The following is a 24,150-nucleotide window of genomic DNA, read 5'->3' as shown; positions in this document are numbered from 1 at the left end:
TTTTACATACGTTGGAAGCTGCCCAGAGTGCTGGGGCAACCAAGTAAGATGTGTGGGGTATAAATAGTAGAATTATTGTTATGGAATGGGGCGTTCCTATTTTCATCGAAGAAATGTTGGAGGATGTGTGACTTCTGTGTCTTGATTCTCTTTTTTTAAAAAATAGATATTTATTAAGAATTTTCCATTTCAAAAAAAACCAAAAACAAAAAACAAAAAAGAAAACATATACAGTTTAGAACCCTTCTTTTTCTATAACGTATTTCTCTGACTTCCCCACACCTCCCCTTCTTATATTCCAATTCAAATTGTTAATTCAACAAGTTCTTATCCCCAATTTTTAACCTTTTTATATTTAGTTCAATTTAAAATACCATTTTTACAACATCAAAATTTATGCATCAATGTTCATTCTTAAATCTTAAATCCTTTTTCTAAAGTCGACCCAAATCCCCTTCCACGAATTCCCCACTTTTCATACTAGTAACAAAACAGAATAAAAAGAAAAAAGATGGATTATAATTATGCACCCTTTGGATCCCCAAACCCCACCCTGTCCCCTTTCCTGGTTTCAATCCCCAACAAATGTCCATCAGTCTTAATCTGCTATCAGCCTGGAGATCTCACGTCCGAGGCTCTCAATTCTCTCTCAGTTCCTCTCTACCGGTTTTTTTGATAGTCCTTAGTATTAAACACCAGATCTTGGAGACGCTCTGGCCCGATAGGAACAATGTTTCTTCCAGCCAGACCTCCATACTTAAAAGTGGAGCCCAAATCTTGTTTCTTATTCCTTTCAAGTCCAAATGTCCCCGAAGCTCCAACTTTCACCTTAATCAGATTTGTAATCCTTGGGTCTTCAGATCTCCACATAAGGAGATCTCTCCATTCTTCAATCTCGAGCTCAGACCAGATTTTCATCATCAAGTTCTTATTTTCTTTTGTAACCATCATGTCAGGCCTCTAGCTCTCCTTTGTCATCTGCAACATTACATCTCCTCCTTCCTTTTCCTCAGAAACAACATGTGTCTCTTTCTCCACACTCTCAAGGTTCAATTTCTCCTCTTGTCCAGCTGCATAAACTTCCTGGATCAAGTCCTTATCAAATTCAGTGAATTTGTTTACTGTTAAGTCCAGAGTTGCAACGTTGGTAGCCAAAACATCAATTTGGCCTTGTAACTTTCCCAAGAGAAAGAACACTCTGTCCAATTTAGCTTGAATTTTCCCTCCTTCAGCCATTCTTGTAATGTCCCAAAAACCCCTCTAGAGGGATTTTGGTTACTTAGTATTCCTTCCAGTTCAAATCCAAAAATCAAGTTAGTTTGTATCAGTTTATTTTCAACAAAATATAGCCAAATTGTAACAAATATAACCAGCAGAGACAGTATAAAACAAAGTTCTCTTTTCCCGTCTTGACAGCTAATTTGACAGCTGTCAAGCTCTTCAATATCTCTTCAGCAGGCTCTCTCACGGATCACTCCCGGGTCCGGGGGGGTGGCACTTCAGCTCCCAAAATTAGCTCTTATCCTCCAGTAAAATTACTTAAACTGCCAAATAGTGAAATTAATATCTTTAGCCAATAAAAAAGATAAAATCCTCTCGACCTTAGTTAGCTGGTCCTTGCTTTAGATTATGTATAAGACGGGGAGACGGACTTCCTATTTGCGCCTTCCCCGATCGTGCCTAATTAAAAAAAAAATTTCTTTACAAGTCCAATTTCCGTACTACTCACGGGTTGCTGCTTTAGAATCCAATTGTTCATAAGAAGAAGTCAGTGCTCTCCGACCATGGCATGCGGCTTCACTCTGCAGGAGAAGCAGTCGACTCTCAGCACCGCGCCACTCACCCCGTCCCCCGTTCCGAAGCCTTTAAAAAGGCTCCTTCGTGGGTCGGGGGGGCGCAAATGGTGCCCGCCGAGTCACCAGGCTCACAGGCTTCACCGCCTGTGATTTTTAAGGGTCCCCGCGTCGCCGCAGCGGCTAGACCCAACTCCTGCGGAGCCGATTCCCTCCGGAACTCGAAGGGAATCCGCCATTAGCCGATGGCGCTAACCCGGAAGTGTCTGTGTCTTGATTCTCAAGGGAAACACGGCCGCAGGGTGAGGGTCTGGAACCCCCAGAATCCTGTTACCGCTTAACAGAGGTTGAGGGTTGGCATGCCACCTTTGCAACACTATGTGCCAGTTGTTAATACACCTTCCTTCTTACACACCTGATTGCCATATGCATACAGAAAATGGCTGTTTGTGTGAAAATACAATCCTTTTGGTATAAATCGCGGATCTGGAAACCAGAAGGCTGGGAATTTTCTTTTTTTATTCATGCTGCCGTCTGTTAACTTATGCACTGATACCAATGCCCGATTCTAGGAAGAAAAAGAAGGAAACACAGTTAAACATGTGCATTATAAAAGAAAGAAATGATACAGCAGAAACACAGTGTCCAAGCAGAGTGTTAGAACTCGGCAGGTATAGTTGCCCTAACAAGAGCCAATTTAGACCTTCTCATTGCCAGGAAGGCGTTCATTGAAGGGAAGGCCCTGGTTCATCCCTTAGGCATAGCTAATAAGCACTTTCTGAGAGGCTGGGACCTCTAAGTTCAGAAAAGAAGCTGAGAAAAGGGAACATACACGAAGTGCTGGCTCAAAGAACTGCCATATGGAGCCAGAACTGCACTCAGATGGGCAGAATGCCCTGCTGCAAGAAGATCAAGTAATCCAAGTACGGATTTCATTTTCTTCTCTGCCACACTGCTGCTTCTGCCTCTTCAGGAAGTGCTTGTTAGACAGGCCTCAAAGTCCCAGCAGGAGTGAAAGCTTAGCCCCGCGGTCGTGGTTGCCCAGGGTCATGGGTGCCATGCCGCATGCTTGGCTCTGACACCAAAATTTGTGGGTGCCTGGCCCCTTCATGGGGAATTTTGTGGGTGTTTGGGCACCCAGGGCCCCAGGGAATTGGCACCTATGAGTCCCAGATTCAGGACGTTTAGTTAGCTGAATGCCCTCGTGCCTCAGAGGGAAGGCAAGACTGGCCAAGAGCAATTAAACAACAACAACACACTTTTACTGACCTTAAGAATGCAGTAGAAGAGGTGCCCAGATGCAATCTATCTGGGCACTTCCTCTGCCTTCTAAGGGGCAATCAAAAATATATTGCCTAATTATTGTTCTAAGGGAGGGAGAAGGCACCTGTGGCATTTAACTGACAAAGAAGAAGAGATGTTTTATAAAAGACAACAGTTGCAGGGATCAGAGCACCAGAAGATACAATGCCTCATTTTAAAATGTTTCCTTTTTAAAACATCACCATAGCCATTGTTTTGAAGAAAATATCCAACATATATATTGGAATCATGGAACTGAAAGGGAACAGAAGGATCTATATTCTTCAGAAAGACATTCATAGACTCCCTGTCAACTTAGGTGAATTGTGGAAGTTTATGTGTTAATTAGTTAATTAATATCCCACCACTCCTCCTGAAAGAACCCAGCTTGGCAGTGGGGTGGGGAGGGAGTTGAGGCTATTGCAGGACACAGTTTTGATATTGGTGGGTCAGCCAGGGAAAATGGGGAGAGGGGGCTTTCAATCAGTTGTCCCATCCATTGCTAATTGCCCCCTTTCTAATTCAATTAAAATGCTTTCACCAAACCATAATTCACATCACAAAAAATGAGAATCCATTCTAAACAAGAGCAGCAAATTGCCCTCTGTTCAGAGTTATCTATTAAAAAGGAGTCCTTTGATGCATTGTACCTGTTGAGATAACAAAGCGATGCCAGTGTTCTGTTCATAATCAACGAGAAAAGAAACCACCCGTCTAGAAAAGTGCCCTTCACCTTTCATTTTGTGAGGCAAGCAGCTGTGCCATTTTTGAAATGTATCATTGCTATAGAAACAAGTGGATTCCTGTGTTTTTTTAAAAAAAACAACAACAAAAGGATGCAAAGTAATCAATTTAGAAATACATCGTTGTTCGAACTTAAAAGCTTTGCTAAAGAATCCACTGAGCTCTGAATATACAGGAGTGGCTAGTGGGGAGGGGCAATGGTGTGTACCTGGCCTCCTAGCAGGACAGCTACTGCCACTGACCAGGAGGGAGAAGTGGAGGGCCAAGGCAACAGAAAGGTCAGAGCTGTACGGTGCACCAACATGCTGATGTTGATGATGATGCACTTATGCAGCAGTGGTTTCCCCATTACCTTGCCCCTCCTGTCCTCCTTCCTGGTAAGTGGCAGCAACTCGCCGTGTCAGTGCTCCACTCAGCAGGCCTCTCCTGTATAAAGCAAACAAGAAGCAAAGCAAGAAGATTTTACAAGAGCAAGGGCCAAATTGCTCATTATTGATGCTTTTTAAAAAGTACACACAGGTCCTGCTAACCAAACACTATGAATTCCTTGGAAATCATTCTATGGGCAAGCACTCACATCATTTCCATCAATTCCTGTGCAAACGTTTCTAACTGTGGTTTTTGTACGATCTCCCCCCACCCCCACCCCAGTCCCATCTCTCCATGGTTTCTTCCTGAGATGGCTGCAGCTTAACAGCAAAAGAAAGACAAAGGGGGGAAATAAATTTTCAAATGTCTCCTGCTCTGATTTCTCCAATCTCTCTCGTTCCCTCCCTCCCTGCATGGTTTCTTCCCCCAAATAGCTGCCACTGACTAGCAAAGCAAAAACATGCAAGGAGTAAGAAAGTGGGTAAACTCCGGATGTTCAAATATCTGAATCTGTGGAGTGTATAGCGAGGCATAGAATAATTCTTTAATTTGGACATTTTGTGAATTTTTGCATGGCTAGCAGGCAGAAAGCAGGGCCTGTGTATATGTTTAAACTGGCCATTTTTATTTTGAAGAAAAAACTGTTGCAAAATGCCTTCATCTTCAGCTTGCCTGGCACCAGTTTTCTTTTGCTGAAAATCACTCACCTGTGACTTCAGTTTTCCTGCACAGCATCCGCAGAGGCAAACTGAAGTGAGGTTGATAGAATTTTCTGCCAGAAACTGTTGTGGGACTCAGAAGCCTGGATCAGAAGCCTCTTTTGGATTGGGGCTCTGAACCTGCTTTTTTGGACCCACAGTACTGAACCAATGGCCCTGGTGAATACAAGGACGTGTGGGGACCCCAAACAGTGACTCCTCCAAAGACCTCAGTGATCAGGTAGTGATCTAAAGGTTGAGATGCTCCTTATGCTATCATAAGCTCCTTATGCTACAAGTTAGGGCTTTGTAAATAAATACAAGAACTTTGAACTTATCCTAATAGCATATGGCAGCCAGTTCCCTAAAAGCTCTGATAGTGACCACAAAAGCTTCCAGTAATAAATTGGCTCAACTGTCTTTTTGATTTCTGAACATTAATTTGCCAAGGTGGCCAGGAAGTCAAATTATGTACTGAACAAAATGCACCAAACCTCAACTATACGTCGGCAAATTTTCATAAGATTTTATCGTCATTTGCCTTACCTGGCTCAATGACTTATCTTTGTTGAATGACAGACTAACATAGTCCGCTGCAAGAAAAGCAGAAATATATTAGCTACAACTCAGTGCTTGCACTTCTAAAATATAGTTTACAAAAGGCATCAACCCAGTTTCATGTGAACAGTTAAAAAGAACTCAGGGTGAAATTTTGAAATTATTTTTGTTACATGCCTTAAAATATATAAGTGTATATGAGCGGAGAGGCATGTTCTCTGCCTTGAGCTGGTTTATTGCAGGAAAGCATTGTGGGAGTGCTCTTTGCCTCCACTTACACTAAGGAGTTTTGCAGGGTGCTATTTTGTCCCCCATGCTATTCAACAGCTACATGAAGACATTGGAAGCAGACATTAGGACATTAGATGACACAGCTATATTTCTCCATAACATTGGAGAACCCATGGATTCAAGTTACACATTTAACACATATAAATCACTTTTTCTTTACAAATCTAGCTGAGTCCCTGTTTTCTTACTTTCGTATAATTCCTTGTTAGCTAGACACTGGAGGCTGTACCATATTTCAGCTTTAAGATAATCATCCTGTGGGTGGAAAAAGACAAGGAAATACTTAGCATGCCAAGTGAATTTGCATAGTATAGCTGTTAAGATTCTGAAAGGGTCTGCTGAGGCACAAGTCATCCTTTCTAACTATCACACATTGCCTAAAAACCTCTGTGGAACCAAGGAAGACAGTGGACAATACTGTCAAATGTCAGAAAACAGCACTAGCTTTCTAGTTTCTAGTGGCAGTGGCGTAGCGTGGGTTGTCAGCACCCAGGGCAAGGCAAGTAATTTGTGCCCCCTAACCCGTGGATTTGCACCCCCTAACGCGTGGATTTGCGCCCCCTAACCCTAACACCCAGATGTTGCGGCCGGTGCGGCCGGCCCCCCCTGCACCCCCCATGCTACGCCACTGTCTAGTGGCAATGCCAGTGATATTAGTAGTGGTGCTGGTGGTGGAACAACTCAAGAGAATTGATGGCCAAAAGTAGACAGAATTACAGATATGTCAGAAGCAGAGCAAGATGTAGTTGAGATACCAACTTCCCCAATGATAGTCAGGAGAAAAGAAAGGGTTTAAGTGAAAATGCTCCTGCCAAATGAAACAAAATGCCTCCCCAAAACTACTACCCCACTGCCTCTTTCTGTTCTTCTCATGCAGCACAGAATTCTGATTTAACACATTGACAGCTGTTTATATAACCTTGTCAGGGAATTCACAGATCAAAGGATAGCTATATGGCCTCAATGGGACCCAATTCCTCTTGTCCTCTGAAATTATAGCACACAAGTGGAAACTAGCAACTGGAACTATACAATGCACTATTCTATGTCTTGCTTTCAAAACTCACTGCTTTATCACAGTAATTTATATACTGCTTAATTGCAATAGCCTCTAAGCAATTTATAAAAGTTTTTGTGAGTTATAGCTCTATTCTCTGTATTAATGGGAATGGGCCAAGAGGGATCCCTTCCCCCAACCTTCATTCAGCTTGTTACTCCAGCAATCTCCAGGATGAGTCTGTGACTGGGACAAGAGTAAAAGGAGTTCATCTACACACACCCCTCAGCACTTCAAAGTTCACAGTTCCTCTGTGAACTGCGACTGTGATAAACCATTAGTAGTAGTAGTAGTAGTAGTAGTAGTAGTAGTAGTAGTAGTAGAAGTAGTATACCACCCTATAACCTATAACCTAGGGCAGTTCACAACATAAAATTTCAATAAAATAACACAGAGTACATAATAAAAATGAAAACAAAGACGGCCCAATAATTCTCCTGTCTACAAACCACGCAGTTGGTCAGCATGGGGGGTGGGGGTGGAGAAATGAAGTTCAGTGTCTTATGAAAAAATAAAAAGCAAGGCATTGGCTATCAAGCAACTGATTCCTGATGCTGTGGGAAGCTACGGAATGAAAAATAACATTCTGATGCTTGTATAGCTGTGTGGCTAAGAGAGCTGGAGTGTAAGGTGCAACCTCCCATTTTGTGCCTTTGGCATGACAGTTGTGAGAGCTGCCTTAATTCCATATTTCTGCCTGGCAGGCCTTAAGTCCTCCTTCTGTTTGCTACCTCAGCCTGGTTCCCGGTGAAGGAATAACTTGTCCCATTGTGGTCCTTCCCTCACGTTGTCAAAAAGTTCCTTCCTGAGGCGCTGTTTGCTCAGACCCCGACATTTGTGGATCCTCTGTCTAACGTCATCTCCCAAGGGGAGCCATAAAGCCACCCAAGGGTTCTGGTGAGCTAGCCAACCTTTCTTCCCTGTGAGTTTTCCTGTCAATTGTGTTGTCGCTAGAAAGCTATGTTTATTGGGCTCTGTGTGTGTGCCTGCAAGCTTCTGTCTTCTATGTGTCATCGAGGTGGGTGAGGGCATGGAAGCAACATGGCTGACTTGCAGGTGTCAGTTGCCTAGCATACAGAGATTGCATTGTGTCAGTGCTGGGGGGGGGGGTGTATCACAATATATTGCTATGTTTTCTCTCCTTTAGAGTGCTGCCATTTACATTTGAACTTGCAGCTGGAAATGCATAGGATTCTGACAACACATTTGATGTCAATACTAAGCCAATGTTAGCATTCTGCCCAGTGTACCAGGGTCTCTGGATTTCATTGTTAGGATCCGTATACTACGTGATTTATGATCCTTGGGACACTTATTTCTAAATGGTTAACAAAATGAATGCCAGAAAGAGTTTCAGAAAACATTATTTGTGAGATGTTAAAAAACACACCACTGAGAACAACAAACAAAACATTTAGCAATTTCTCACCATTTCAAAGCCACATAAGGTTGGTTTGTTGAACTGAAATAAAACACAATAAGACCAAATTGTATGAATCATCACTTTCTCTCCCACACTTTTCACAAGCAATTTCACAAGTGTATTACTTTACATATTCATTTACCACTTACACTCAATATTATTAACATGGTCATTGGTTGTTTTGAGTGACATAAGAAGCCTGTCTCCACCAACAGCCTGGGGCAACCTAGCCAGGGCATGTACTTTTCCTGTGAGATAACAGGAAATAACCAATAGCTACAAACCAACAGCTAAAACACCTAAGGAAATCAAGTACCATACCCATCACTAAAAATAATTCAACAATGGTGCCAGCAAAACTCTCTGGGGAGAGGCTTCCAAAGACAAGGGGCTACAACAGAAAAGGCCCTGTCACAACCCCCTTCACTTCTAAAGGTAGCACTCCTGAAGCAGGACCACAGAGATTGATCTTAATATAAGAGGTATCTATTAACTGCAGCAAAGCTACTGTTGGTGCAAAGAAAAAATAGGTACACAAAGGAGAAGTCCTGGATACCAAGATCCAAGTTTGGGGCAAGTACTCTTTATTGAGAGACTCCAGCAGATATTTAAAATCACAAAATATGCAGCAAAAGTGAAGCATGGGAATATGATAATAATTTTTATTATTTATACCCCACCTATCTGGCTAGGTTGCTCCAGGCTGTTAAGACCTTTAAAATTTGCCCTTTCAAGTTCCTTCCAAAGTTTACCACTTCCCCTAGCATAGAAAAAGACCACATGTTTGGTAAGGTTAAAATGGTTCACATACAAATTCTCTTCAAAGGTCTGGTTCATATGCTTTTCCACACATCAGTCAGAAACGTTGCAAAGGCAGTAATATTTGGTTTAGTTCCAAAGTGGTGAAAGTTTCTAAATTATTGATATAGGAACACAAGAATGGCTTGTGAATGCCATGCAGCTAAGCTGGAGCAACCAGCTTAGCCTCTTCATACACTTAGTTCATCAGGTGAACTGGGGAGAGAACAATTAGTACACAGATTAACAACGCAATCCTAGATGTGCCTACCCAGACGTAGTTCTCACCATGTTCAATGGGACTTACTTGCAGGAAATGTGTATAGTGGGGATATAGTCTTAGGCTGAATGAGATTGTCTTCTGAGCAGACATGTATGGCATTGGAGATCTTCCAAACTTAGTTTTTTTTGCAGTATGCTTACCAGTGGTTTTTAAAACATTAGATGATTGGGGGGAAGGGACACAGGGATATTTAGAAGTGCACATATGTACCTGCAACAGCTTTCCAGTTTTAATGCGCAGATCATCACTGATAAATAATCCTAGTGAGGTGAGGAGTACAAGACGAGTATTTGTTACGGTGAGATCCACAAGCGCAAGTCCGTAACAATCTTGAGGAGAGAAAAGGCACTGTGAGTAACCTGAGTTGCATCTCTCAGACTTCCATCATTACTTGTTATAGACATGGCAAATTACACCCATATTGAGACACCCAGATCTGTTGGGCAATCCATGCACCTGATATGCATTTGAAGAAGGTCTAGATCTATGTGGTTTTTAGAGAGGGTGGAGTGATGAAATCTGCTCTTTCGAACCCTGCTCCTTTGCTGCATTTTTTTAAAAAAAGATATAGCAAAGGCAAGTTCAGGGGGCAGGAAGAACAGAGGCTGACTCTTCTGACCTTGCCCATCTGACTTTGTTGCTCCAGCCACTCTGGGTGGCTTCCAACACATATAAAAAACAATAAAACATTAAACATTTTAAAAATCACCTTCCCTATACTGGGCTGCCTTCAGATGCCTTGGGGGTCAGATAACTCCATACCCTCCAGTATTTCTCTGATGAAAACAGGGCTATCCTAAGAAAAAGTGGGGCATTCTGGGATCAAATCAGAAACCGGGACAGCTCCTCTAAATCTGGGACTGTCTCTGGAAAATAGGGACACTTGGAGGTTCTGCACTCCAGAGTAAAAAAATTGGCAACCCTGGGAACCACAGCTGAAAGCACCAGTAGCCCAACATGCTAGATTCAAGGCTGGCGTCAGTCAAAAGCCCTAAACAGGCTGTAGAATCTGACCTGTCAATCCCACCCAAGAGAGAGAAGACCCTAAATGCTGAGGGATGAGGGTTCCCATATCCAAGAAGCTGAAATTTGGGACCCAAGGAGGCAGGATTCTTTCTTATCACTGTCCAAAGAAAAGGGATGAGGGAGGGCTCTCCAGATCCTAGGGTTTTGAACCACACCACATCACACCACAACCTTCACTTTGAGACCTACAATTACTGTATTGGTCTGAATATAGGCCACACTTCCACAGGTATAAAATTTACGGCATGTAATGCCCTAAGAGAGAATATTATGAAAATGATTTATAGGTGGTACATGACCCCAGGCAAGCTTGCAAAAATCTATCATTTGCCCAATAATAAATGTTGGAAATGTAAAGAAACCGAAGGTACATTCTTTCACCTTTGGTGGACGTGCCCAAAGATCAAGGCTTTCTGGGAGATGATTTATAATGAAATGAAAAAGGTATTTAAATATACCTTCCTGAAGAAACCAGAGGCCTTCCTCTTGGGCATAGTCGGCCAATTGGTGCCAAAGAACTTTTTGAATGTATGCAACAACAGCAGCAAGAATATTGATTGCAAAGTATTGGAAGACACAAGATTACCCACACTGGAAGAATGGCAGATGAAGGTGATGGACTACATGGAACTGGCAGAAATGACTGGCAGAATCCGAGATCAGGGAGAAGAGGTGGTGGAAGAAGACTGGAAGAAATTTAAAGACTACTTGCAGAAATACTGTAAAATTAATGAATGTTAAAGGGATGTTGGATTGAAAATAAGCGGTTTTGGTAAAAAGATTAATAAGAATATGTAAATACGGATTGACAATGGTTGGAAATATATAGTTATAATAGGTTAAGATATTAAGTAAAGATAAATGATAGAGGGTAAGGATTTGCTGAATTAACCATGTGAACTGGAATACAAAAAAGGGTGGTGTGAGGAGGTCAGGAAACAAGTAAATGAAATATAAGACATGAAAATATTGATTTCTTTTTAACTTTTTTTGCTCTTTATGTATTTTGTCTTTGTATTTTTGTATTTTTTCCCCTTTTATTATTAAAATTAAAAAATTTCTTCCAGTAGCACCTTAAAGACCAACTAAGTTAGTTCTTGGTATGAGCTTTCGTGTGCATGCACACTTCTTCAGATACACTGAAACAGAAGTTGCCAGATCCTTCTATATAGTGAGAAGGTGGGGAGGGGTGTTACTCAGAAGGGTGGTGGGAATGGGAGATAGGCAGATAGCTGAGAGAGCCTCTTGACGACTCTTAACGACTGTAATAGGTCTTACAGGAAAAGGCAAGGGGTGGGAAGGTGAGAAATGGTTTAGTCATGTATAGTGAGATAAGAATCCAATGTCTTTGTTCAGCCCAGGTCTTTTCATGGTTTTAAGTTTGGTAATGAGTTGTAATTCAGCAGCTTCTCTTTCCAGTCTATTTCTGAAATTCCTTTGTAGTAAAACAGCTACTTTGAGATCTTGTATAGAATGTCCTGGGAGATTGAAGTGTTCTCCTACTGGTTTCTCTGTTCTGTGATTCTTGATGTCAGATTTATGTCCGTTTATTCTTTGGCGTAAGGTTTGGCCTGTTTGTCCAATATAGAGAGCTGAAGGACACTGTTGGCATTTGATGGCATACACAATGTTAGACGATGAGCAATTAAATAGTCCCGAGATGGTATGTGTGATGTTGTTGGGGCCAGTAATGGTGTTGTCCGGGTGTATGTGGCAGCAAAGTTGGCATCTGGGTTTATTGCAGGCTCTGGTGCCAGTGTCTGTGTTAAGTCTGGTTGTAGTATTATTGTGGGTTAGGAGTTGTTTAAGATTGGGTGGCTGTCTGTAGGCAATGAAAGGTCTTCCTCCCACCCTTCTGAGTAACACCCCTCCCCACCTTCTCACTATATAGAAGGATCTGGCAACTTCTGTTTCAGTGTATCTGAAGAAGTGTGCATGCACACGAAAGCTCATACCAAGAACTAACTTAGTTGGTCTTTAAGGTGCTACTGGAAGAAATTTTTTTATTTTGACTATGGCAGACCAACACGGCTACCTTTTATTATTGTTACTCTTTTTCTATTTCCTATTTTTAATTTTGTAACTTTTTATTGTCTGTAAAATTTCAATAAATATCATTTAAAAAAATAATGAATATAGGCCACACCCCCCCCCAAAATCTGGCTCACATAAAAGCTGAGTGCAGTCTATAGTGACACTCTTATAAATAGAGAAGCTATGTTTTGACAGATCTCATTTTAGGGGTGTAGTCTGTATTCGGACCAATGCCGTACATTCTATGAAAGTGCAACGTGTCCTAAGGCCTTGGGGTAAGACAGGCTACAAATAAAAAGGAAGTGCATATGGGTCAATTAAACAACTGAAAATAAGAATTACCGTTTTCCAAGATGGCACAAATGGTAGCAGACAAGTTAAACCATACCGTATCCCCATCCATAAATCCGCTGTCAGTCAATCCTACAATTAGTCCTACAAATACAAAAGAAAACAATGCATTACATGAAAAGTGAATCACAGTATAAAGCCAGGCTACCAGTATTTATGACACTGTTATAAAGCTTCATATTTCCCAGAAATTTCAGCAGTGTAGCTGGTTTGATTGCTTTTGATGAAGAGATGACTGGAGGTTTCTCTGTGATATTTGAGTTTATTTACAAATATATGCTGAGCCTGGGTAGAAGCACAACTTATCACCCCAACAGCAGCAAAATCCACAAATAAGCACCCCTGTATCCACAGATGTAGTTACAGACCTTAAATACTCAGCTCAAACCTACCTGCACACACTGAAAGAAAGCATGTCTGCCCGCTTTACTAGTACCACATATCTAAGTTAATAAGCACAAGCAGGTGGTTCGGTATGGGGTGGGGGACAGTTGCAAACATATCCCTGGCGTATTCCTGTGGTTATTGTAGAATACGCTGCAGTGTAGTGGTTGTGTCCTGTCCTCTCCTTCCCACCTGAGATTCTCAGGAAAATGCTCTAGCAGTCATGCTTTTCACCATCACACACATATTTGACTAAAAACAAACAAACCAGTGAGCAAATAATTCAAATTAATTGTGGTTTTTTTTGGGGGGGGGGGATACCATTTCAAAAAATGCATACCTACCATTTATTCCATCTATTTTGAATGGTCAGTATGCAAGTGTCATTTGCTTGCCAAGCTAAAATAGTGCCAGCGATGCACAAGGTTTGCAAAACTGCAAATGACCTTTTTGTAAACAACAACAACAAAGTCTTTTCCATTGCTGTGAGAGGGAATTGTCCATGAAAGCTGCACCAGGCCCTCTGAGAACAACAGAATGTCCTCAGTCCTGTTGCTTCAAGGGGAACTTGCTCCTCTACTCTTTTCAAAGCACATGGCAGCAAGAAGGCCTTTCCCTGCTGCCTAGGGTTGCTATAGGGTTTGCCACTCCTTGGTGTGTGGAGTGCCGCAGGGCGCAATTCTCTCCCCAATGCTTTTTAACATCTTTATGCGCCCCCTTGCTCAGATTATCCGGAGCTTTGGGCTGGGCTGTCATCAATATGCTGATGACACTCAGCTCTATCTACTGATGGATGGCCACACCAACTCGGCCCCTTACACACTGACCAGATGCTTGGAAGCTGTGGCTGGATGGTTTCGTGGGAGCCGATTGAAACTAAATCCTTCAAAGACAGAGGTCCTATGGCTAGGTCGGGATAGCATGGGGATGAGGGACCAACTCCCTTCTCTTGCGGGGGCCCAATTAGTGCCATTACCTTCCGTTAAGAGTTTGGGTGTAATCCTTGACGCCTCCCTTTCCATGGAGGCGCAAGTCACAGCAACAGCCAAGGCGACATTTTTCCACCTTCGCCGCATCAAGCAGTTGGTCCCTTACCTTTCCCGCCCCGACCTGGCCACAGTGATCCATGCGACAGTCATCTCCAGGCTTGACTACTGTAACTCGCTCTACGCGGGGCTGCCCTTGAAGCTGTCCCAGAAACTCCAGCGGGTACAGAATGCTGCAGCGAGGCTCCTCACAGGGTCTCTGCCATGGGAGCATATTCATCCAGTGCTTTTCAAGCTGCACTGGCTCCCGGTGGAGTACAGGGTCAGATTTAAGGTGCTGCTTTTGACCTTTAAAGCCCTTCACGGCCTAGGACCCTCGTACCTACGGGACCGCCTCGCCTGGTATGCCCCACGGAGAGCCTCAAGGTCCATAAATAACAACACCCTAGTGGTCCCAGGCCCTAAGGAAGTTAGATTGGCTTCAACCAGAGCCAGGGCCTTTTCAGCACTGGCCCCAACTTGGTGGAACGCTCTGTCTCATGAGACCAGGGCCCTGCAGGATCTGATCTCTTTCCGCAGGGCCTGTAAGACAGAGTTGTTCCGCCTGGCCTTTGGATTGGAGCCAATTTGATTCCCTCCGCCCCCTTTTTCTTTTTTCTTTTCCTTCTCCTGCAATGAGGCTCCATTTTAATATTTTAATGTTCCATTATTTTAATGTTGTATTTTATTTTTGTTTTTAAGTTGTAATCACTCATCTTGTTTTTATTATTGCTTGTAAGCCGCTCTGAGCCCGGCCTTGGCTGGGGAGGGCGGGGTATAAATAAAAAATTATTATTATTATTATTATTATATTTCTAGAAGTAAAAGTTGCTGAGCTTTCTGGGGAAAACTCAAAGCTATTGAGCAGACATTATTTTAGAAAATAATGAAACTCAAAGTTGTTGAGCTCAAAATTCCGGACATTTAGCCGATTTTCCGAAATCTCCCCCTGGACACTATTTTCACCAGTTAAATTATGGACATATGGCAACCCTACTAGAGAATGGAACATTTTAGAAGGGGAAAAAAGTAAATAGGAACAGAGGCAGTGCTGAACCCTCAGACTATCTCATAAAGGAATTTGCTGGAATGTGAATTCTAAAGTGGACTCATGATTTGATCCAGGTGGTGATCTATTCAGATTAAATCTGGCAAGTCCTCTTTAGAAGCAGGGTTTCCACCATCACCCCTACTGACCTGAAATAATAGACCTAGATTCGCACACAATGTTCCCCAAGGGGACACATATGCACACGGAGCCAGCATTTCACAGGTTAACAGCTAGTTGCAGAACACTCATGTGTAGTAGAAGTGTAACAAATGCATTCACAAGCAAAACCAACTGCATTTGATGAGACTTACTCCCAAGCAAGTATAGGATTAAGCCCTAGCCAACACAGTGGGACTTACTTCTGAGTAAACAAGTACACTTATTTTATTTAAACTTTTACATCCCACTGTACCCAGTTGGAAAACGAAGCTGGTGGATCAGCTAATTATGTAAAAATGCAAGACACTTACCTATTTTTCTTGTTGTATAAATCAGACCAATTATTGCTACATCACTTGCACAAGGAGTTTTTGCTATTTTGATATCGGCTACTTTAGACAATGTATCATTAACTTCCACGTTTTCACCAAGGGACCAAAACCACTGAAGAAGAGGATCTGCAAAAGAGCACTAATGTTTAAGAAAGCAAAAATTCTTTCTGCTTTTTACTTAAAAAGAAAATACAGTTGAGTGAAGGAAATATGTGACTATCTCTGAAATTTGTGGGAACACCCTTGGAGGTGAGTAAGGGATGTTATCAGTCTGGTCCAGGGTTGGGGTGGGGGGTGGGGTGGGAATGGGACTGCCATCACTGTGGTGGAAGGTAGGGGGAAATACAGAAGTGGGTGAAGGCATACAGAAGAGACGAGGTTGTCTAAGTCTGCTGGAATTGAAGAGTACTAGGAGACCACTTCAAGTAACGAATACCTTCCTTAGACCTGTTCTTAGTAAAATACACACACACACACACACACACACACACACACGGGATACTCTCTTTTTTCATGATGGTGGCCATTGGAAATCCTGCCAGTATGATATTTTGTTTCAACTGACAAGACAGAATTACTGTTTCGGGGGGACGGGCAGGTGTGGAGGGCTCCCTGGTTTTGAATGGGGTAACTGTGCCCTTGAAGGACCAGGGGCACAGCCTGGGAGTCATTTTGGACTCACAGATGTCCATGGAGGTGCAGGTTAATTCTGTGTCCAGGGCAGCTTTCTACCAGCTCCATCTGGTACCTAGGCTGAGACCCTATCTGCCCATGGACTCATTTGCCAGAGTAATGCATGCTCTGGTTATCTCCCGCTTGGACTACTGCAATGCGCTCTACATGGAGCTACCTTTGAAGGTGACCCAGAAACTACAACTAATCCAGAATGTTGCAGCTAGACTGGCAACTCGGAGTGGCCGCTGAGACCATATAACGCCGGTCCGGAAAGACCTACATTGGCTCCCAGTATGTTTCCAAGCACAATTCAAAGTGTTGGTGCTGACCTTTAAAGCCCTAAATGGCCTTGGCCCAGTATACCTGAAGTAGTGTCTCCACCCCCATCTTTCAGCCCGGACACTAAGGTCCAGCTCTGAGGGCCTTCTGGTGGTTCCCTCACTGCGAGAAGCAAAGTTACATGGAACCAGGCAGAGGGCCTTCTCAGTAGTGGCGCCCTCCCTGTGGAAGGCCCTCCCATCAGATGTCAAAGAGATAAACAACTACCTGACATTTAGAAAACATCTGAAGGCAGCCCTGTTTCAGGGAAGTTTTTAATGTGTGACACATTATGTTTTATTGTATTTTTAATATTCTGTTGGGAGCCACCCAGAGTGGCTGGGGAAATCCAGACAGATGGGTGGGGTTTTAATAATAAATTATTATTATTGTGATGATGATGTATTGCAGTTTTATCATTCAATTCTTTTGTATTCATATGTATCAATGTTGTTTACTGCTTTGGAGACTTTGGGCCAAAAAAGCGGAATAAAAATATAACTTTCCATATCATATGAATAAATTCAGAAAACTTTATACTTAGTGTCCGTGCTAATTTCCAATAGACCAGAATTACTTACAAAACCGCAAACACTCCCTATGAGCTATGACGTACCTCGTACGATATCCAACAAGGTTCCCGTAGTAGTGAACATATTTAAACCATGATGCATATTAAATTTTACAAACCATTCCTCAATTGGATTAACATCTGTTTCAGCGGCATGTACAAGAAAGACAGAGACAGATTAGTCATATAAGTACGCAAGTATTATGGGTGATATCCAACGTCAAGCAAACAGGCCTTTGCTCACACAACATGGTTTCCTTTTCTCCTCCCTCTTGCAATCCCCACGACCAAACCCTCTGGAGCAAATTTCAGGGGGCAAAGACTTGTTGCACAAGTGGAAACCCATTCCACTTGCAGATAGACACAAGTGGATATTGCTGTATGCTTACGTCAATATTACAGTGGTGCCTCGCAAGACGAAATTAATTCGTTCCGCAAGTTTTTTCTTCTTGCGAGTTTTTCGTCTTGCGATGCACGGTTTCCCATAGGAATGCATTGAAAATCAATTAATGCGTTCCTAGGGAAACCGACTTCAGACCAGGTCCGGGGACAGTCTGTCCCCGGACCTCCTCTGAAGGCTGGGGGGGGGACAAGGGCTTTTCTTCCCACCCCCAGCATTTAAAAAAACCCTGGGACAGCGGAGGACTTCTCCGCTGTCCGGGGCGATCTTAAAATGCTGGCGGGCGGCATTTTAAAATCGCCCCGGACAGCGGAGGACTTCTCCGCTGTCGGGGCGATTTAAAAGCCCCTGGGAAGGCAGGCAGGGGGGACAAAGACTTCTGCCCCCCGCCAGCCTTCAGAAGAGGTCCTGGACCTCTTCTGAAGGCTGGCGGGGGCGAAAGTCTTTGCTCCCCCCGCCTGCCTTCAAAAGCTGTCCGGCCCAGGCTTCCCGGACCTTTCCGCCAGCAGCGGCAGCGCTGCTGCTGCTGGCGGAGACTTGCCGGCATGCAGAAGCCTGCGCGCAGCGCGCCCAGGCTTCGCGGATCTCTCCCCCAGCAGCGGCACCGCTGCCGCTGCTGGCGGAGACTTGCCGGCATGCAGAAGCCTGCGCGCAGCGCGCCCAGGCTTCGCGGATCTCTCCCCCAGCAGCGGCACCGCTGCCGCTGCTGGCGGAGACTTGCCGGCATGCAGAAGCCTGCGCGCAGCGCGCCCAGGCTTCGCGGATCTCTCCCCCAGCAGCGGCACCGCTGCCGCTGCTGGCGGAGACTTGCCGGCATGCAGAAGCCTGCGCGCAGCGCGCCCAGGCTTCGCGGACCTCTCCGCCAGCAGCGGCACCGCTGCCGCTGCTGGCGGAGACTTGCCGGCATGCAGAAGCCTGCGCGCAGCGCGCCCAGGCTTCGCGGACCTCTCCGCCAGCAGCGGCACCGCTGCCGCTGCTGGCGGAGACTTGCCGGCATGCAGAAGCCTGCGCGCAGCGCGCCCAGGCTTCGCGGACCTCTCCGCCAGCAGCGGCACCGCTGCCGCTGCTGGCGGAGACTCTCCTGCCTTCAAAAGCCGTCCGGGATAGCAGGAAGCGCTTCCCTGCTATCCCGGACTGCTTTTAAAATGCTGGCGCTGGGGAGCAAAGCCTTTCGGCCCCCGCCAGCCTTCCTGGACCTCTTCTGAAGGCCGGAGGGGGGGGAAAGGCTTTGCTCCCCACCACTAGCATTTAAAAGAGGTCCCCGGAGATTTCCCTATGGGCTTTCGTCTTGCGAAGCAAGCCCATAGGGAAATTCGTTTTGCGAAGCGCCTCCAAAACGGAAAACCCTTTCGTCTAGCGGGTTTTCCGTCTTGCGAGGCGTTCGTCTTGCGGGGTACCACTGTACTCGGCTACAAGAGATCGCCAAAGTTGATGACGACTACATGCTCTTCTCAAATGTTGCCTACGATGGTGCACTGCTCTTCAACTGAATTCTTAGTAATGAACATTCCTGCATATTTTTTCTGGCCAATTTATTTTTCTCTTTTTTTCTATTCAGACTTATAACACACCCTTCACCAAATAGAGTGAGTTACAAAAATAAGTGCAAATATACATTATCCCAAAACTTGCTTTCTCTCCACTGAAGTTGGTATACTACTTATGCACCATTTGAGATTGTGCCAAATGCTCACTACCAAGTTGTCAAATTTCTCCCCTGCTAGCAGGATTTTGTGCAAAAATTTTCTTTTGAAATGAAAAACATGGCACCACCTTACGTGAGTAGAAAAACAGCAGCAACAACACAAGGAAGCATCAATAGCCAGTGAGGATAAATAAATGGAAATTATAAATCTCTCACCTGTATTATATGTTAACTCTTCTCGGTTGATTTTAATACTCCATGAATCCACACCTTCTCCCTTTTGTTTAAAAAAAGGATGGTAACCCAAGATTTTAAGTCTTAAATGCTTGAAGAGTCACATACATTTAAGTGCGGACTGATTTTCCAATTATGAATTTTCGTAGCTGATAGTCTCATAGCTTACGGGCGGTGGCAGAGGGACGAGTGGCGAGAAAAGGCTCATATCTCTGCCACCGCCCGCCTCACTTGAGTATAAGCCAAGGGAGGCTTTTTCAGCATAAAAAATGTGCTGAAAAAGTTGGCTTATATTTGAGAATACACGGTATGTTTTGAAGAAAAAAAATGAACAAATTCCTATGCCCCAAAAATACCTCAGAGATGCATTTTAAATAAAAGCACACATTCTACTCATGTAAAAACACCAGGCAGGTCCTATAAATAACCCAGAGATGCATTTTAAATAAAAGCACACATTCTACTCATGTAAAAACACCAGGCAGGTCCCACAAATAACCCAGAGATGCATTTTAAATAAAAGGGCACATTCTACTCATGTAAAAAGATGCTGATTCCTCGACCGTCTGCGGGCCGGATTTAGAACATAATTGGGCCACATCTGGCCCCCGGGCCATAGTTTGCCTACCCATGTTCTAATGTTCTAAAGAAATTCTTGGACTAACTGATATTATAGTTTGAAGTCTTGTTTGTTCCCGTTACATTTTGCTCCCAAAAGACCCATTTATCCTAAATAAAATCAAATATTGCAGACATGTATATACAAAACATTGAGATCCAAACATGAAATTTTGCAGGTAGCCCTTACAAATAACATTTAAAACCATGAGTATAGATCCACCCCAGGAACCTTCCTTAAACCAAGTCAGATTGCTTGTCCATCTAGCTCAGGCCGGCCCAACTTTTATACCAAGTGGGCCACAAGAGCACTCTGACCATGTAATTTGTGGGCCACACACTGCCTTGATGCGGTTAGCGCTTTCCTAGCTTCGGGAAGGAGGTAATAGGGTTCTAGGACCTTGGCAGAGCCTTCGCACCTCCTTTCCCAAACCCAGCACCTCACTTAGCTGGCTTTGGGAAGGCAGTGTGAGGGCTGAGAGGGCGTCAAATGTTGCTGAGGGCCAACAAAAAAGGTTTTGAGGACTGCATGCAGTCCTTGGGCTACACATTGGACCACTGTAAGTTTCCAGCCGAATGTTATGGCATTGTTTAATAAGTATCCGGTGACAGTGGCTGTCCTGAGTTCAGGACAAGGTGACCACCTGCTACCTGATCCCTTTTAACTGGAAATAGCCAGGGAGTGAACCTGGGACCTTCTGCATGTAAATGATGTGCTATGAGCCCTTCCACAATGCTTTACCAGAGTCATTTTGAAGTAGAAGACTTTGGAGTAGGTACTGTTGAAGATCTGGATGCTGGGAGCAAGACCAGCTGAAGTAAAAAGAACTAGATTCTTCCGTCTGTTCTCCAGGGTGTCGGGCTTATTGATATTATACAAATGACAGCGGACAATCTTTAACAAGGGGGAAAAACCCAGGATTAACATACGAAGCACATATCCACAACATCTGGAATTATTAAAACTTTAAATGGCAACCTAACAAACTGGACTGTTGATTTCAAAAGCGGAAGCTGCAATAAATAAGGCTTTAAGGAGCCAGAAAGGAAAGGAAGGTAGAAATCCTCATTTTGTGGAGGGACAACTTGCCCTCCCCCTCTCTCAGGTGATTTTGCCTGCTTTTGGCTGGCATGGGCAAGTGCCACTGAGAATTAGGCAGTTTAGGGTTAAAGTAGAGAAAATGATCATTATCTAACAAATTAATATACCTGAATATCACAGGGCAGTTTACAATATAAAAGCACAAAATATGTACCGTAATATAATAGCAAAAAATCTCACAATAGACCCCCCCCCGACACATTTAAAAGGCCATAGATGGTTTAATGAGCCAAAACGCCTAAAATGTTTAAGTTTGTCCTTCTGTTGCACCCCAAGGCCCCTTCCTGCCATCCCTCCTCTTCCTTTCTCCAATAACCTGAGGCAGTGTTGGCAAGGCTTTCTTCATCAGGCCAGGCCTCCTTCCACCTGCCTTGCCCCACCCTCCAGCCCTGGGACTCCTCATAAGGGAGCTGTGCCTTGAGGAAGACCTGTGAGAGGAGAGACTTCACCAGGCCAGGCCTAAAATGTTTAAGTTTATCTTCTGTTGCACCCCAAGGCCCCTTCCTGCGAAAATTACAGTATCCTGAGGCAGTTTTGGCCACTGTGTCTATTTCATAGGCATAGATCTAGAAATGCGGAGCCAGTGCCTGTTCTAGGTGTCTTTCTTTGCAGTTACCTCAGGAACTGCTAGCCCAGCATCTACAGGGGTCTTTCTTCGAGGGTCTGAGCACCATGGTGCCTACAGGCACCAGCTTGGTGGTCCCTGGCTTTTTATTTTAAGTTTTATCTCAAAAGAGAAAAAATGCCCCCTCAGAATCTGGTTGGTTTTGAAGGATTTGCACAGGACAAAAACTGGCAGGGATGGTTCCCCTTCTTGTCTGTTGGTCCATCCTATTTGCTTGCCAACCATGAGGAGGCTGTTCAGGAAGCGGGTGGGAGCAGCAGCAATGGCTGTACTGTGACTAATTTTGTGTTTTTTCCATGCCCCGCACAGCAGCCAGGATGTGTTATGCCACACTCCCCATGGCAGCCATTTTGTGACTGGCACTCACAGCACTTCCTTCAAATTCAAAATGTGCCCACTGCCCCCCCTCCAAAAGGTTGGCAACCCCTGATGTAGCTCCATGAAGTTCAATGCTGTCCATATGGCAGGAGGGAAGAAAGGGAGAATCCTGATTCCAGACTCATTAGCCCTGCATCACGTAAAAGAAATTACCTGGCTATATTCATAGCTGCAGCAAGTTCAGAAGCTAGAACACCCTTTTATTGTTTATTTAAACAAACTGCAATACCATGTTTTGTTATGATGCCAATAAATAAATAAAAGTTCTTTAAATCACATATGGTGTTGTTAAATCCAAGGGGAGTCTGAACAACCAATAATAGTTCACTCCATTTAGCTAAGCTTCTTAGTCTAACTGCTTCTGATTCAGTTAGTGATGACAGCTAACAATCCATTTAAACATACCATATTTTTCTGTGTACAGGACGAGCTTTTCTGACCCAAAAATGAGATTCAAAATTTAGGCTTGTCTTATACACAGGTAGTGCTGAGAAGGGACGGGCGAAAGGTTTTTTGGCGCAAGCCCAAGATTGCAAGAAGCGATTGGCCGCTTGATTGTTGGGGGGTGGGATGCCGGAAATCGCTCACCCGCCTCAACGCAGCACACAACCGCTCGTGTCACTTACAATTGCTACTTACAATCTCAGGCTCACACTTCGTTCCGACAGGTGAGCCATTTTTGGCATCTCCTCCCCCCCCCCCAACAATCAAGCGGCCAATCGCCACTTAGAAACTCGGGCTTGCACTTTATTGTGGCAGCTGAGCAATTTTCGGCATTGGCTGCTTGATTGTGGGGGGGATCCCAAAAATCGCTCACCCGCCGAAACACAGCACACAATCGCTTGCATCACAGCTGCCTGATCGCCACCGTTGGCCCTCCTGATTCCCGCTGCGGCAGCTAATAGACAGCTGCTCTTGTCGCAGCAAGCGGGAGCATGATTGGTGACCACTGGCGGAAATCGGGGAGCTGATAGGTGGTTTCCGTTTGCGTCACTCGGTTGTGTGCTGCGTTTTGGCAGGTGAGCGATTTTTGGCATTCCCCCCAAATAATCCTCCCCAAAAGCTCAATCCCGCCTATCTTCTAAATTTTGAGGCCCCCAAAATAGACAGGGGCGTCTTATAGACGAGAAAATATGGTATGTCATCTAGATATCAACTTTGTATGGATATCTATCTGGACATTAGGAGAACTTAAATGAACTTCTATGATTTATGCACCAATGGTTATCGGTATCCATAATATGAACTGACGATGAGTTCTTTCGTACTGTTGTTGGTATTTATTTATAAAATAGTACCATGCCCTTACTTTAATTACTTTCTCCTTCCCTTCCCTTCCCTTCCCTTTCCCTAAATTTGGAGGGGGGGGGGGGAAATAGCTAAAAGAATTGATTAGCTAATTCTGCTGAGCCAAAGAATGGTGTATCGGCAGGTTATTCCCCACTGCCATAATACAAATGCATTATTTGCTGAGCTACTCCCCATTCTATTGCAACTGGAAATACATTGCTGGAAACTTACCAAACTTTTATCTGAAAGAAACAGTTTAATTGCCTTAGATGACATATTCCGCTCATCTCCTGTGTAGCAAGAAAAACTCGAATTGGCCATCACTGAGTGAGGAAAAAAGATATATTGAACACTAATATATTCAAAGATGATATTACAGAACTAGAATATCCTGAAACTCAAATCAAAAATGAAATTGGGGACTGAAATAGATTGCATTGGCTTTTGTGAGTTATAAATAAAAAAATACAGTAGTAATAATCACATCAACAACATTTGATATTATTAGCAGTCTCAGGAAGGAAGTTTTACTGGGAGACATGGGGTTTAGGGTGGGCAATAAGAAAATAAATAATATATTTATGGCAATCTTTAAACCAAGGCAAGACCGCATGGG

General features: G+C 43.9%; 1 protein-coding gene and 1 long non-coding RNA gene across 8 annotated transcripts in view; one reads left to right on the top strand and one right to left on the bottom strand.

Moving 5' to 3' along the window:
- Positions 1-24,150, top strand: part of LOC308575858 — a 59,421-nt gene that overhangs the window by 20,478 nt on the left and 14,793 nt on the right. The window lies entirely within an intron of this gene.
- The window catches only part of LOC308574572 (cation channel sperm-associated auxiliary subunit beta-like), a 49,841-nt gene that overhangs the window by 19,630 nt on the left and 6,061 nt on the right, over positions 1-24,150 (bottom strand). Inside the window, exons 3-14 of one of the 7 annotated variants that reach the window (XM_081172531.1) lie at positions 23,766-23,857; positions 20,882-21,034; positions 19,504-19,564; positions 17,288-17,383; positions 15,658-15,804; positions 12,719-12,811; positions 9,527-9,645; positions 8,242-8,274; positions 5,944-6,010; positions 5,453-5,499; positions 3,746-3,898; positions 2,209-2,361 (exon numbers count right to left, since the gene is read on the bottom strand). In XM_081172531.1, the coding sequence (XP_081028657.1) occupies positions 2,209-2,361; positions 3,746-3,898; positions 5,453-5,499; positions 5,944-6,010; positions 8,242-8,274; positions 9,527-9,645; positions 12,719-12,811; positions 15,658-15,804; positions 17,288-17,383; positions 19,504-19,564; positions 20,882-21,034; positions 23,766-23,857 (1,214 nt within the window). The other 6 variants (XM_081172535.1, XM_081172532.1, XM_081172536.1 and 3 more) reach the window with 6 other exon arrangements.

The sequence above is a fragment of the Podarcis bocagei genome (assembly GCF_964188305.1).
Source record: "Podarcis bocagei genome assembly, chromosome: 1".
NCBI classification, from domain to species: domain Eukaryota; kingdom Metazoa; phylum Chordata; class Lepidosauria; order Squamata; family Lacertidae; genus Podarcis; species Podarcis bocagei.
The sequence above is the reverse complement of the archived record's forward strand: the minus strand, read 5'-3'. Positions and strand labels throughout refer to the sequence as shown.